This window comes from Cherax quadricarinatus, chromosome 46 (genome assembly GCF_038502225.1).
Source record: "Cherax quadricarinatus isolate ZL_2023a chromosome 46, ASM3850222v1, whole genome shotgun sequence".
Classification (NCBI taxonomy): Eukaryota; Metazoa; Arthropoda; class Malacostraca; order Decapoda; family Parastacidae; genus Cherax; species Cherax quadricarinatus.
In genome coordinates this window covers 11100998-11114586 of record NC_091337.1, presented here as the reverse complement: position 1 = coordinate 11114586, position 13589 = coordinate 11100998, and the positions used below count along the sequence as shown (strand labels likewise).

Below are 13589 nucleotides of genomic sequence, written 5' to 3'. Positions count from 1 at the left end.
GCATGAGCGTGTTCGAAAGGAGTGAATGGAGACATATGGTATTTGGGACCTGATGATCTGTTGGGGTGTGAGCAGGGTAATATTTAGTGAAGGGATTCAGGGAAACCAGTTATTTTTATATAGCCGGACTTGAGTCCTGTTAATGGGAAGTACAATGCCTGCACTCTAAAGGAGGGGTTTGGGATATTAGCAGTTCGGAGGGATATGTTGTGTATCTTTATACGTATATGCTTCTAAACTGTTGTGTTCTGAGCACCTCTGCAAAAACAGTGATTATGTGTTAGTGAGGTGAAAGTGTTGAATGATGATGAAAGTATTTTCTTTTTGGGGATTTTCTTTCTTTTTGGGTCACCCTGCCTCGGTGGGAGACGGCCGACTTGTTGAAAAAAAAAAAAAAAAAACCTTTGTAAGATAAAAAATAGTGTCCACCCTAACCTTTAACCCGTGAACAGTCCAAGCAGATCTACATTCACACGTGTATAGCTACAAAAGTAGATCAAAGTTTTTTTTACACATTTTCAAATGTAGAAAAACAAAAAGTACTACTACTTTTTTTACATACTTTCAAATGTTGAAAAAACGTATATATACGTTTGGACCGTTTACGGGTTAATTGCAATTTGGTCAGCACAACGTAGTAGCCTGAATTCAGCAGCATTTCTTGTACCACCCATTAAACTCTTCCCATCTTCTCTTATGTAACTAACGTTCGTTTCCACTCCCAATATTTTCTGTGTGAATATACAGCCTCGCCTCGCTTAACAACGTACTTATTTACCGATGCCTCTGACTTGCAACAGGCTCTTTGACCGGTATTTCCTCTATTTTGTTTATTTCAATGTACAGTACACTAGTGAATAAACATTTAAAAATATACCAGAAATTATATAAATGGTGAAAAGGTGACATTAAAACAATATCAAAGATGGCTGACACAAACTCGCTACCATTATAGTATGCTCCTCACTTAGCGACGAATTCATTTAACAACGCAGTCTTAGGAATGGAACTCCGTCATTGAGGAGAGGCTGTATTCATCAGCGTAATTTGATGGGAGGCACCTTATTCCGTGTCACTGTGTTGCTTCTGTTCATTCCCTTAAATAATGTGATTAAATACATAGCTGTGGGATGATGGCTCTTGATTTTACTGCTAATAACCCTTAAGAATGTCCAGTATCTTAGTGAATATTCTTCTCTCAACTTTGGTGGAACATTTTGTTTCTTCACTGACCCAGATTTATACACCAGCTATGCCTTGTATACCTTTATTCCTTCCAAACTTCTCTTTTCCTTTATTCTTTCTGTACAGCACTGAATAACCCAAGCAGGTCCACAGATGTAATAATTATGAAGTACCTGTGTTGAGAAGCAACAGGCACGAGAATGCAGAAAGTCCTAACAGCTTGAATAATCAAACTGTCAACTAGGAGGCCTGGCCAAAGACTGCGGTGTTAAGAATCCCCAACTCATCACTAGGCACAGTAGTTTGGATTTTCTTGCTGTATAGTCCTTGTGGCTTAGCGCTTCTTTTTGATTATAATAATAAGATTGAATATCAGATTGGAGGGAGAGAGTATGGAGGAGGTGAATGTATTCAGATATTTGGGAGTGGACGTGTCAGCGGATGGGTCTATGAAAGATGAGGTGAATCATAGAATTGATGAGGGAAAAAGAGTGAGTGGTGCACTTAGGAGTCTGTGGAGACAAAGAACTTTGTCCTTGGAGGCAAAGAGGGGAATGTATGAGAGTATAGTTTTACCAACGCTCTTATATGGGTGTGAAGCATGGGTGATGAATGTTGCAGCGAGGAGAAGGCTGGAGGCAGTGGAGATGTCATGTCTGAGAGCAATGTGTGGTGTGAATATAATGCAGAGAATTCGTAGTTTGGAAGTTAGGAGGAGGTGCGGGATTACCAAAACTGTTGTCCAGAGGGCTGAGGAAGGGTTGTTGAGGTGGTTCGGACATGTAGAGAGAATGGAGCGAAACAGAATGACTTCAAGAGTGTATCAGTCTGTAGTGGAAGGAAGGCGGGGTAGGGGTCGGCCTAGGAAAGGTTGGAGAGAGGGGGTAAAGGAGGTTTTGTGTGCGAGGGGCTTGGACTTCCAGCAGGTATGCATGAGTGTGTTTGATAGGAGTGAATGGAGACAAATGGTTTTTAATACTTGACGTGCTGTTGGAGTGTGAGCAAAGTAACATTTATGAAGGGGTTCAGGGAAACCGGCAGGCCGGACTTGAGTCCTGGAGATGGGAAGTACAGTGCCTGCACTCTGAAGGAGGGGTGTTAATGTTGCAGTTTAAAAACTAGTGTAAAGCACCCTTCTGGCAAGACAGTGATGGAGTGAATGATGGTGAAAGTTTTTCTTTTTCGGGCCACCCTGCCTTGGTGGGAATCGGCCAGTGTGATAATAATAATAATAAAAAATAATAATTGGATTTTCTTGTATCTTTTACTGTCATTTAAGGTGTTACGATAAGTGAAAAATTTAAGGCATCCTTTATCCACCAAATCATTTAAATTCTGTTTTTCATATAGTGTACTTGTATACTTTCCTGGTAGGTACCTCTACATTCAGTGAATAGTGAAAGTGAGAAGTAGGGTAGTGATTAAAAGAAATGGATGAATTAATTTCTAAAGTAACTTTTATATAAAAGTATACAGATAAGGATTAATAAAAAAAACTGTTTCCTGTTATTTCCATCTAATTAGGTAATGGAAAAAGAGCAGAAGCCATATAATACTTTATTGTAACATATACTAAACAATAGTTTATAAAGGTAAGCTCTGCAAATGTACTTGCTCTAGAAAAATGTACTAATCTACAGTACAGAGAAAAATTAAAATGCAGTATATCCACAATGTTAAACTCACATCAGTCTTATGGTCAAAAATAAAATAACTCCTGGTATCCATCTGTATCAAATACAACAACTTAGTTTTATTAACTATTTGAGACATCTTCACCACCCTGTAATTAGACTTCTCATATCTTTCTTAATACTTCCTTGTACAGAATTGTACCGTGAATAGTTAAGGAGTGATCATAAAACAAGATTTGTGCCATTAAGAAGGGTGGCTACTGTCAATGTTATAAAAAAAAAAAAAAGTCATACAGAAATGATATTTGGATTATTCAGGTATTTAACAAGGATAGTACAGTACACTATCACTTAAAAAATTAGTCTTTCAAGTGAAACTTTCCTTAAAATATTGACCAGTGAAAATGTGCACAAAAATTTGTTGGCATGGTCAACAATGGTGCTTAAAAATTAAATGAAGCTTCAAATATAAATAGTAAGTGGCTTTAAATTTTTTTTTAGCATTTCATTTATTACTCCTATTATCTCTGCTTTATCAATGACTGGTCCCTTTTTAATACAGTGGAATCTCAACTTACGAGTGCACCACTATGAGTTTTCTCAGGATACGAGCAGTAGCTCTATCGATTTTTCATCTCTGGATAAGAGCAAAAGTTCAGGATGCGAGCTTCCCCCTCAAACAACTTTTTTTTTTTTTGGACCTCCAGATCTTACAAAAATAAAAGTAAATATATAATTGTAGTTCATTGTCATGATGTATAATGCTGTTTTTAATGCTTAAGACTAACTGCAACAGAAATAATAGACTTTCTTACCTTAAATTGTGGGTGCTGGTGTTTGTCGATGATTGTGAAGAGAGTGGAGAGTTATGCTGTGGCCCTACTGGGCTGAGGTGGATGGTAGAGGTTCTGGTGCTGAAGTCGATAGTTGTACTGGAGTAAGCATAAATTCTGTAATGGATTTCTGTTTTATTTTACCCTGCAGTACATTATACAACTGACGGTACGGCATCGGATGCTCTAGACATCGTTTCAGGGTCCTCTTCAGTGAAAAAGTCTAAGACATTCAGTCAGTTAAGTCATTCAATCAATTCAGGCAGTCAAGTCAATCACACACTCGTTTACCTCATTTTATGTGCACAAAGTGAGCAGGAATTCCGCTGGAACGGATTAATGGCATTTCAATTAACTAAAATGAGGAAAATTGACTCTGCATACGAGCAGATCAGGATATGAGCAAGGTCACAGAATGGATTAAACTCGTAACCCGAGGTTCCACTGTATGTCCTAATTTTTACCTTCCATCCTTATATTTTCTATCCATTCCGTAATAATACTAAAGACAGAATTTTACCATTCCAAAACTAAGTACCACTTTGATCTTGTAATAACTATTCTTCTCTTTTCCACTTTTTTGCATATGCATCATTTTTCATTGCATATTTGCCTTGATATTGGTATGCTTTCCTCCCTTTTATTTTTGAATGGTAAGCATTTTAACTAGTATAGCATTTAACTGTTCCTGTTGATCATTAGTATCTTATTTCTAGTTATATTGTTATCTCAGAGTTAAGGAATTGGAACCACTTCAACAGCCATGGACTCTATACCACATTCATCAACACCTCGCTGAATCCTGAAGTAACCATCTTCACCCCAGGCTTCACCCCATGAATTCTTTACAATCCAGAACTTTTCTCCAGTTTCATCTGCTCCATATCCCACTAACAAAACTGCATGGTTTGTTAGCTAGAAAAAAAAAAAAAACTGTAAATGCACTGGTTTATAAATACCTAAATTTTTTTTACTTTTTTCTTTTTATGCATTCTACATTATTTGAAGTACATTAACATTCCTGTATGTCAGATTGGGAGAAGGGTGACTGGAGGACATAAATGTACCTACATATTCAGAAGTGACTGTCAGCAGATAGGTCTATAAATGTGCTAGAGTACAGTGATGCCAATTTTGTATGAATGCGAGAAATGGGCTATGAATATTACATTGTGGGGAGGTAATAATGTGCCCAAAATAATTTTAGTAGTTAGATAGATGGTGTGGAAGTAGTGATGTTGCATATATGGGTCTGATATTTATAGAGAATAGAGCAAGAGCTTGGTAAGGATTGTACATAAATATTTGGTGGAAGGAAGGCAATGTACAGGATGCCTGAAAAAAGGATGCATTGAGAATGTGAGGAGAGTCTTAAAAGGCAGGGTTCTGCAGAATTCAGTAAACAAGTGAAGCAAAGTGGATTCTGGAATTTGATGTTCTACTGAAGTGTGAGCATGGCAATATTTATGAAAGGATTCAGAGAAATCAGTTAGCAGGATTAGTTTGAGGCAAAGGTACAGTGGGGCACTGCACTTTGATTTATTGCACATATTTTCAAGGATTGTGCTGAATGACCCAAATGTGTTTAGTGCTTAACATGAATAAAAAAAAAAAACAAAACACACTTAGGGCTCTGTGGTAAGCACAATAGCTCAGGCTTTTTTATATATACAGTGGACCCCCGCATAGCGAACTTAATCCGTGCAAGAGGGCTGGTCGTTATGCGAAATGTTCGCTATGCGAATTAATTTTCCCCATAAGAAATAATGGAAATAAAATTAATCCGTGCAAGACACCCAAAAGTATGAAAAAAAATTTTTTTTACCACAAAAAAATGTTAATTTTAGTACACACAAACTGAAAAAGGCATGCACAATTACATGACACTTACTTTTATTGAAGATCTGGTGATGATTGATGGGATGGGAGGAGGGGAGAGAGAGTGTTAGTGTTTAGAAGGGGAATCCCCTTCCATTAGGACTTGAGGTAGCAAGTCCTTTTCTGGGGTTACTTCCCTTCTTCTTTTAATGCCACTAGGACCAGCTTCAGAGTCACTGGACTTCTTTCGCACAACATATCTGTCCATAGTGGCCTGTACCTCTCGTTCCTTTATGATTTGTCTAAAGTGGTTCACAACAGTGTCATTGTAACAGTCACCAGCACGGCTTGCAATAGCTGTGTGAGGGTGATTTTCATCAAAAAAGGTTTGCACTTCAAGCCATTTTGCACACATTTCCTTAATCTTTGAAGTAGGCAATTCCTTCAATTTCTCTCTCCCCTCCTTTGAACCAGTTTCCCCAGGTCTGGCCTCTTGCTCTTGAAGTTGATCTATCAGCTCATCAGTGGTTAGTTCTTCATTGTCCTCCTCCACCAACTCTTCCACATCCTCCCCACTAACCTCCAACCCCAAGGACTTCCCCAATTGATTCCTCAACTGGTATACTACTCCTCTCAGGGTTAGCCTCAAACCCTTCAAAATCCCTTTTGTCTACACATTCTGGCCACAGTTTCTTCCAAGCAGAGTTCAAGGTTCTCTTAGTCACTCCCTCCCAAGCCTTACCTATAAGGTTTACACAACTGAGGATATTAAAGTGATCCTTCCAAAACTCTTTTAGAGTCAATCCAGTGTCTGTGGTCACTTCAAAGCACTTTTGAAACAGAGCTTTTGTGTACAGTTTCTTGAAGTTGGAAATGACCTGCTGGTCCATGGGCTGCAGGAGAGGAGTGGTATTAGGAGGCAAAAACTTCACCTTAATGAAGCTCATGTCCCCATAAAGTCGCTCTGCCACGTCTGTAGGATGACCAGGGGCATTGTCTAACACCAGGAGGCACTTAAGGTCTAATTTCTTTTCAGTTAGGTAATCTTTCACATTGGGGGCAAATGCATGGTGTAACCAGTTATAGAAAAATTCCCTAGTGACCCATGCCTTACTGTTTGCCCTCCACAGCACACACAAATTATCCTTGAGGACATTCTTTTGCCTGAACGCTCTGGGAGTTTCAGAGTGATACACTAATAAAGGCTTAACTTTGCAATCACCACTAGCATTGGCACACATCAACAAAGTAAGCCTGTCTTTCATAGGCTTATGTCCTGGGAGTGCCTTTTCCTCCTGAGTAATGTAGGTCCTGCTTGGCATTTTCTTCCAGAACAGGCCTGTTTCATCACAATTAAACACTTGTTCAGGTTCCAGTCCTTCAGTTTCTATGTACTCCTTGAATTCATGCACATATTTTTCAGCCGCTTTGTGGTCCGAACTGGCAGCCTCACCATGCCGTATCACACTATGGATGCCACTACGCTTCTTAAATCTCTCAAACCAACCTTTGCTGGCCTTAAATTCACTCACATCATCACTAGTTGCAGGCATTTTTTTAATTAAATCGTCATGCAACTTCCTAGCCTTTTCACATATGATCGCTTGAGAGACGCTATCTCCTGCTAGCTGTTTTTCATTTATCCACACCAATAAGAGTCTCTCAACATCTTCCATCACTTGCGATCTTTGTTTCGAAAACACAGTTAAACCTTTGGCAACAACAGCTTCCTTGATTGCCGTTTTCTTGCCCACAATAGAAGCGATGGTTGATTTTGGTTTCTTGTACAACCTGACCAGGTCGGTGATACGTACTCCACTTTCATACTTATCAATGATCTCTTTCTTCATTTCAATGGGTATTCTTACCCTTTGAGGTGTAGGGTTGGCACTAGAAGCTTTCTTGGGGCCCATGGTCACTTATTTTCCACAAACAGCACCGAAAACACTGTAATAATACGAAATATTCCGAGTGTATGCTTGAATGTTACCGCGGAGGCTAGCTGGTAAACAATGGGACGGGTGGCACATGTGAGGCTGGCTGAGGGCGCACATTGGACGCGTCTCGGACGAAGGTCGCTGAGCGGGTTTTTGTCCACTATGCGGGGCAAAATTTTAGCGAACAAAGCGTTCGCTATGCGGATTGTTCGCTATGCGGATTGTTCGCTATGCAAGGCGTTCGCTATGCGGGGGTCCACTGTATTTATATATATATATATATGTCGTGCCAAATAGGCAGAACTTGCGATCTTGGCTTAAATAGCAACGCTCATCTTGCCATATAAGACAAGTGAAAATTTGTGTATGCAATAATTTCGCCAAAATCATTCTGAACCTAACGAAAAAAATATATTTCACTGTGTTCGTTCAGTATTAAATTACTGTAAACAAATCTAAAATATATTTAATTGGATTAGGATAAAATAAATTGTTCTTGTTATAATAAGGTTAGTTAAGTTTCCTAAGATTCGTCTGGAGCAAAATTAAAAGTTTTTACATTAACATTAATGAAAAAAATGTATCTTTAAACATATAAGAGAAAATTTTAGAAAGGATTTAATTTTAAATGAGTTGTTGCTAATTGACCACTTTTACATTATATATATATATATATATATATATATATATATATATATATATATATATATATATATATATATATAAATAATTTATATATTTATTATATTTATTTTTTTTTAAGTCATCCATCTAGAATTTCATATAATCCAGCTCATTTTTTTTTTTAACTTCAGTTATCTCCCATCAAGGCAGGGTGACCCAAAAAGAAAACATTTTCATCATCATTCAACAATTTCACCTCACTAATTCATAACTCTTTGCAGAGGCACTCGTATGACAGTTCATAAGTCCCTCCAAACTGCCAATAACCCAAACCCCTCCTTTAAAGTGCAGACATTATACTTCCCATTTCCAGGACTCAAGCCCAGCTAACTGGTTTCCCTGAATCCCTTCACAAAATATTACCCCGCTCACAATCCAAAAGCTCGTCAAGTACCAAAAACCATTCGTCTCCATTTACTCCTAACACATGCTTGCTGGAAGTCCAAGCCCCCTCATCCACAAAATCTCCTTTACCCCCTCCCTCCAATGTTTTCGAGGATGACCCCTACCCTGCCTTCCTTCCCTACAGATTTTACACTCTCTAAATGACCAAACCACCACCTAATTTCCACACTCCGAATTCCTCTGCATAATATTTACACCACACACTGCCCTTAGACAGGACATCTCCAATGCCTTCAACCACCTCCTCGCTGCAGTATTTGCAACCCAAGCTTCACACCCACATAAGTGTTGGTACCTCTACACTTTCATACATTCCCTTCGTTGCCTCCGTAGATAATTTTTTTTTTCTCCACAGATACCTCAACGCACCACTCGCCTTTTTTCCTTCATCAATTCTATGGTTAACCTCATCCTTCATAAACCCATCCGCTGACAAGTCAACTCCCAAATATCTGAAAACATTCACTTCTTCCATACTCCCTCTCCAATGTGATATCAAATTTTTCTTTATCTAAATCATTTGATACCCTCATCACCTTACTCTTATCTATGTTCCTTTTCAACTTTCTACCTTTACACACCCTCCCAGACTCGCCCACTAACCTTTGCAACTTTTCTTTAGAATCTCCCATAAGCACAGTATCATCAGCAAAAAGTAACTGTCAACTCCCATTTTGTATCTGATTCCCCATAATTTAATCCCCACCCCCCTTGCATTTACTTATAGATGGGGTTGTAAAAGATGTTAAACAACCATGGTGACATTACACATCCCTGTCTAAGACCTACTTTTCCAGGAAGTAATGTCCCTCTCTCCTACACACCCTAACCTGAGCCCCACTATCCTCATAAAAAAAACTTCACAGCATTCAGTAACTTACTACCTATTCCATATACAGTGGTACCCCGACTTTCAAACTTTTTTCATTCCAGAATGCTGTTCGAATGCCAATACCGAATGAATTTGTTCCCATAAGGAATAATGTAAATTAGATTAGTCTGCTTCAGACCCCCCAAAAATACACATACAAATGCACTTACATAATTGTTCAAGTTGGGAGCAGTTTAAAACTTAAGGAACCACTGTACCTGCCACATTGCTCCCCTCCCCTATCCACCATCATATGCCTTTTCTAAATCCATAAATGCAATGAAAACTTCCCTACCTTTATCTAAATACTGTTCACATATATGATCTACACATCCCCTACCTACTTTAAAACCTTGCTCATCAGCAATCCTACATTCTGTTTTACCTCTAATTCTTTCAATTATAACCCTACCGTCCACTTTTCCTGGTATACTCAGTAAACTTATTCCCCTATAATTTTTACAATCTCTTTTGTCCTCCTTCCCATTATATAAAGGAACTATACATGCTCTCTGCCAATCCCTAGGTACCTTCCCCTCTTTCATACATTTTTTTTTTTCAATAAGTTGGCCGTCTCCCACCGAGGCAGGATGACCCAAAAAGAAAGAAAATCCCCAAAAAGAAAATACTTTCATCATTCAACACTATCACCACACTTGCACATAATCACTGTCTTTGCAGAGGCACCCAGATACAACAGTTTAGAAGCATATATAAAGATATACCCCTCCAAACTGCCAATATCCCAAACCCCTCCTTTAAAGTCCAGTGACAGGATCATGACAGAAATGTTAAAAGCAGGGGGGGATATAGTGTTGGAGTGGTTGGTATTTTTGTTAATAAATGTATGAAAGAGGGGAAGGTACCTAGGGATTGGAAGAGAGCATGTATAGTTCCTTTATATAAAGGAAAAGGGGACAAAATTATAGGGAAATAAGTTTACCGAGTATACCAGGAAAAATGTACGGTAGGGTTATTATTGAAAGAATTAGAGACAAGACAGAGAGTAGGATTGCAGATGAGTAAGGAGGCTTTTGAGTGGGCAGGGGATGTGTAGATCAAGTGTTTCATACATTTATTAAAAAATACCAGCCACTCCAACACTATACCCCCCTTGCTCTTAACATTTCTGTCATGGTCCCGTCAGTTCCAGCTGCTTTACCCCCTTTCATTCTATGTAATGCCTCATACACCTCCCCCCCACACACATCCTGCTCTTCTTTCACTCCTAAAAGATGTTATACCTCCCTAGCCAGTGCATGAAATTACCGCTTCCCTTTCTCCATCGACACTCAAAAGTTCCCTAAAATATTCCTGCCATCTACCCATTACCTCCAGCAACCCATCTACTAACTTCCCTACTCTGTTTTTAACTGACAAATCAATTTGTTCCCTAGGCTTTCTTAACTTTTTTATGTCACTCCAAAATTTTTTCTTATTTTCATCAAAATTTCTTGACAGTGCTTCCACCCACTATCATCTGCTCTCCTTTTGCTCCCTCTCACCACTCTCTTCATCTTTCTTTTACTCTCCATATACTCTGTTCTTCTTATAACACTTGTTTGTAAAAACCTCTCATTAGCTACCCTTTTCTTTTATCATACTCTCTACTTCATCATTCTACCAATCACTCCTCTTTCCTCCTGCACCCACCCTCCTATAGCCACAAACTTCTGCACCCACATTCTAATACTGCATTTTTTAAAACTATTCCAACCCTCTTCAACTCCCCCCCCCCTCACTACTCATACTTGCACTAGCCCACCTTTCTGCCAATAGTTGCTTATATCTCACCCTAACTTCCTCCTCCCTTAGTTTATACACTTTCACCTCTCTCTTACTTGCTGTTGCCATTTTTCTTTTGTCCCATCTACCTCTTACTCTAACTGTACCTACAACTAGATATATTCATGGGAAGCACTAAAGGGTGGAAGGCAATCAAGTTTCAGCTGGAGGATAATCTGAACTGTGATTTCAGCACACTTCTGCAAAGATAAACTGAATGAATGATGTGTTTTCTTTAGGTCACCCTGCTTTGACAAAAGATGGCAGTAGTGGTTAGAATGGCATTTATGAAGACTGATGATTAAAAAAAAAATATCTAGATTGGGCAAACTCTTTAATTACCTCATACATTTCTCAAAGAAATTTACATGTTGGTTTGACTGTTGTAACAAGTGAAGCATTTGTTAGTTGCCTGCACTACAAAACGTGTATAAAAAGAATTAGGACTACCTTAAGAAAATATATAATACAGTAGGATAAGAATGGAAAAGATGGAATGGTACAATGAAAAGAAAAACACTCACTGGTTTCTTAAAAAAATATTCTAACATTGAGAGTTTAGCTGATTGTTATATATGTTAACACAGTAAAAAATCCACAAATAACAAATATGAAATTTCATTTTTTTAGTTAAATATAAAGTATAAAAGTCAGCAGTCTAATTTGTAGGATTTACCATTATGTTCATTTCTCTATCCTGCTTACCCTTTAGCGAATGAAATACACACAAGCCACTAGAGGGATGGAATGAGCTAATGTTAACACACACTACTTTGCCTCAGAACTTTCCCCTCAACTTATCAGTTGCAGGTTTTGCAACATCACATAGCTTGCTTTCCATTATTGAGACTCTTCTTCTTCTTATGACCAGAGCTTTGGTAAGATGGGTAAGGATGGAAAATTGAGACTGTCTGTTTGCAACTGTATTGCATATACACACACATGCAAGAACTACTTAGGTTCATGCTACCAATGCATTTGAAAGTTTTGCTTCCAAAGCACTGCATTAGAAGGATGGGAAAAATTACCCTAATTGGTATTCTGTACCTCAAACTCCTAATATAAACTTACCTCTAGTGGATTAAACTTGTCATAGAGTCCAGTGTGGTGGTAAATACCACCCTTGTAATGAAGAAAATCATCGTATACTTCAAATCCAACCAGAAGAGGACCACCCTTCACCAGAGCTATCTTCATCTCCTCTTCATTACAACCACCAAAGTAACCTGTGGGAATTTAAGGTCAATAAAAAAAAAAATCTAGTAGAATGGTATGTCTTGATTGCTCATTGGAAATTCAATATGATAAAAACATTTTGTAACTGTTTACTACTGGATTTCCAAAGTCCACTGATACCACTTGAACCTATAATACATATTACTAGTATTTTTAAAGCTATTATCCTTTAGGGAGGGTGCTCTGACACTGGTGAGAGGCTCAAGGGTATGTACCCATTCTCTGACCAGATCTGATTGCCTCCCAATCCCCAGGTGCTGTATGACCCCTACAGCCCTTGATGGTAGTATGTCTATTTATTACTAATGGAGTATATGGAGAGTAAAAGAAAGGTGAAGAGAATGGTGAGAGAGTGCAAAAGGAGAGCAGATGAAAGAGTGGGAGAGGCACTGTCAAGAAATTTTAATGAAAATAAGAAAAAATTTTGGAGTGAGTTAAACAAGTTAAGAAAGCCTAGGGAAAGTATGGATTTGTCCGTTAAAAACAGAGTAGGGGAGTTAGTAGATGGGGAGAGGGAGGTATTAGGTAGATGGCGAGAATATTTTGAGGAACTTTTAAATGTTGAGGAAGAAAGGGAGGTGGTAATTTCATGCACTGGCCAGGAAGGTATACCATCTTTTAGGAGTGAAGAAGAGCAGAATGTAAGTGTGGTGGAGGTACGTGAGGCATTACGTAGAATGAAAGGGGGTAAAGCAGCTGGAACTGATGGGATCATGACAGAAATGTTAAAAGCAGGGGGGGATATAGTGTTGGAGTGGTTGGTACTTTTGTTTAATAAGTGTATGAAAGAGGGGAAGGTACCTAGGGATTTGCAGAGAGCATGTATAGTCCCTTTATATAAAGGGAAAGGGGACAAAAGAGATTGTAAAAATTATAGAGGAATAAGTTTACTGAGTATACCAGGAAAAGTATACGGTAGGGTTATAATTGAAAGAATTAGAGGCAAGACAGAATGTAGAATTGCGGATGAGCAAGGAGGCTTCAGAGTGGGTAGGGTATGTGTAGATCAAGTGTTTACATTGAAGCATATATGTGAACAGTATTTAGATAAAGGTAGGGAAGTTTTTATTGCATTTATGGATTTAGAAAAGGCATATGATAGAGTGGATAGAGGAGCAATGTGGCAGATGTTGCAAGTTTATGGAATAGGTGGTAAGTTACTAAATGCTGTAAAGAGCTTTTATGAGGATAGTGAGGCTCA

The 13589-nt window shown here is 38.5% G+C and overlaps 1 protein-coding gene across 3 annotated transcripts in view; it reads right to left on the bottom strand.

Annotated features, from left to right (window-relative positions):
• Positions 1 to 2728: 2728 nt before the first annotated feature.
• The window catches only part of LOC128696690 (dipeptidyl peptidase 1), a 45646-nt gene continuing 34785 nt past the window's right edge, over positions 2729 to 13589 (bottom strand). For all 3 annotated transcript variants that reach the window (XM_053788041.2, XM_070094518.1, XM_070094517.1), the window contains exons 9-10: positions 12224 to 12378; positions 2729 to 4567 (exon numbers count right to left, since the gene is read on the bottom strand). In XM_053788041.2, the coding sequence (XP_053644016.2) occupies positions 4388 to 4567; positions 12224 to 12378 (335 nt within the window). In that variant the 3' untranslated portion in view covers positions 2729 to 4387. The remainder of the gene's footprint in view (positions 4568 to 12223; positions 12379 to 13589) is intronic.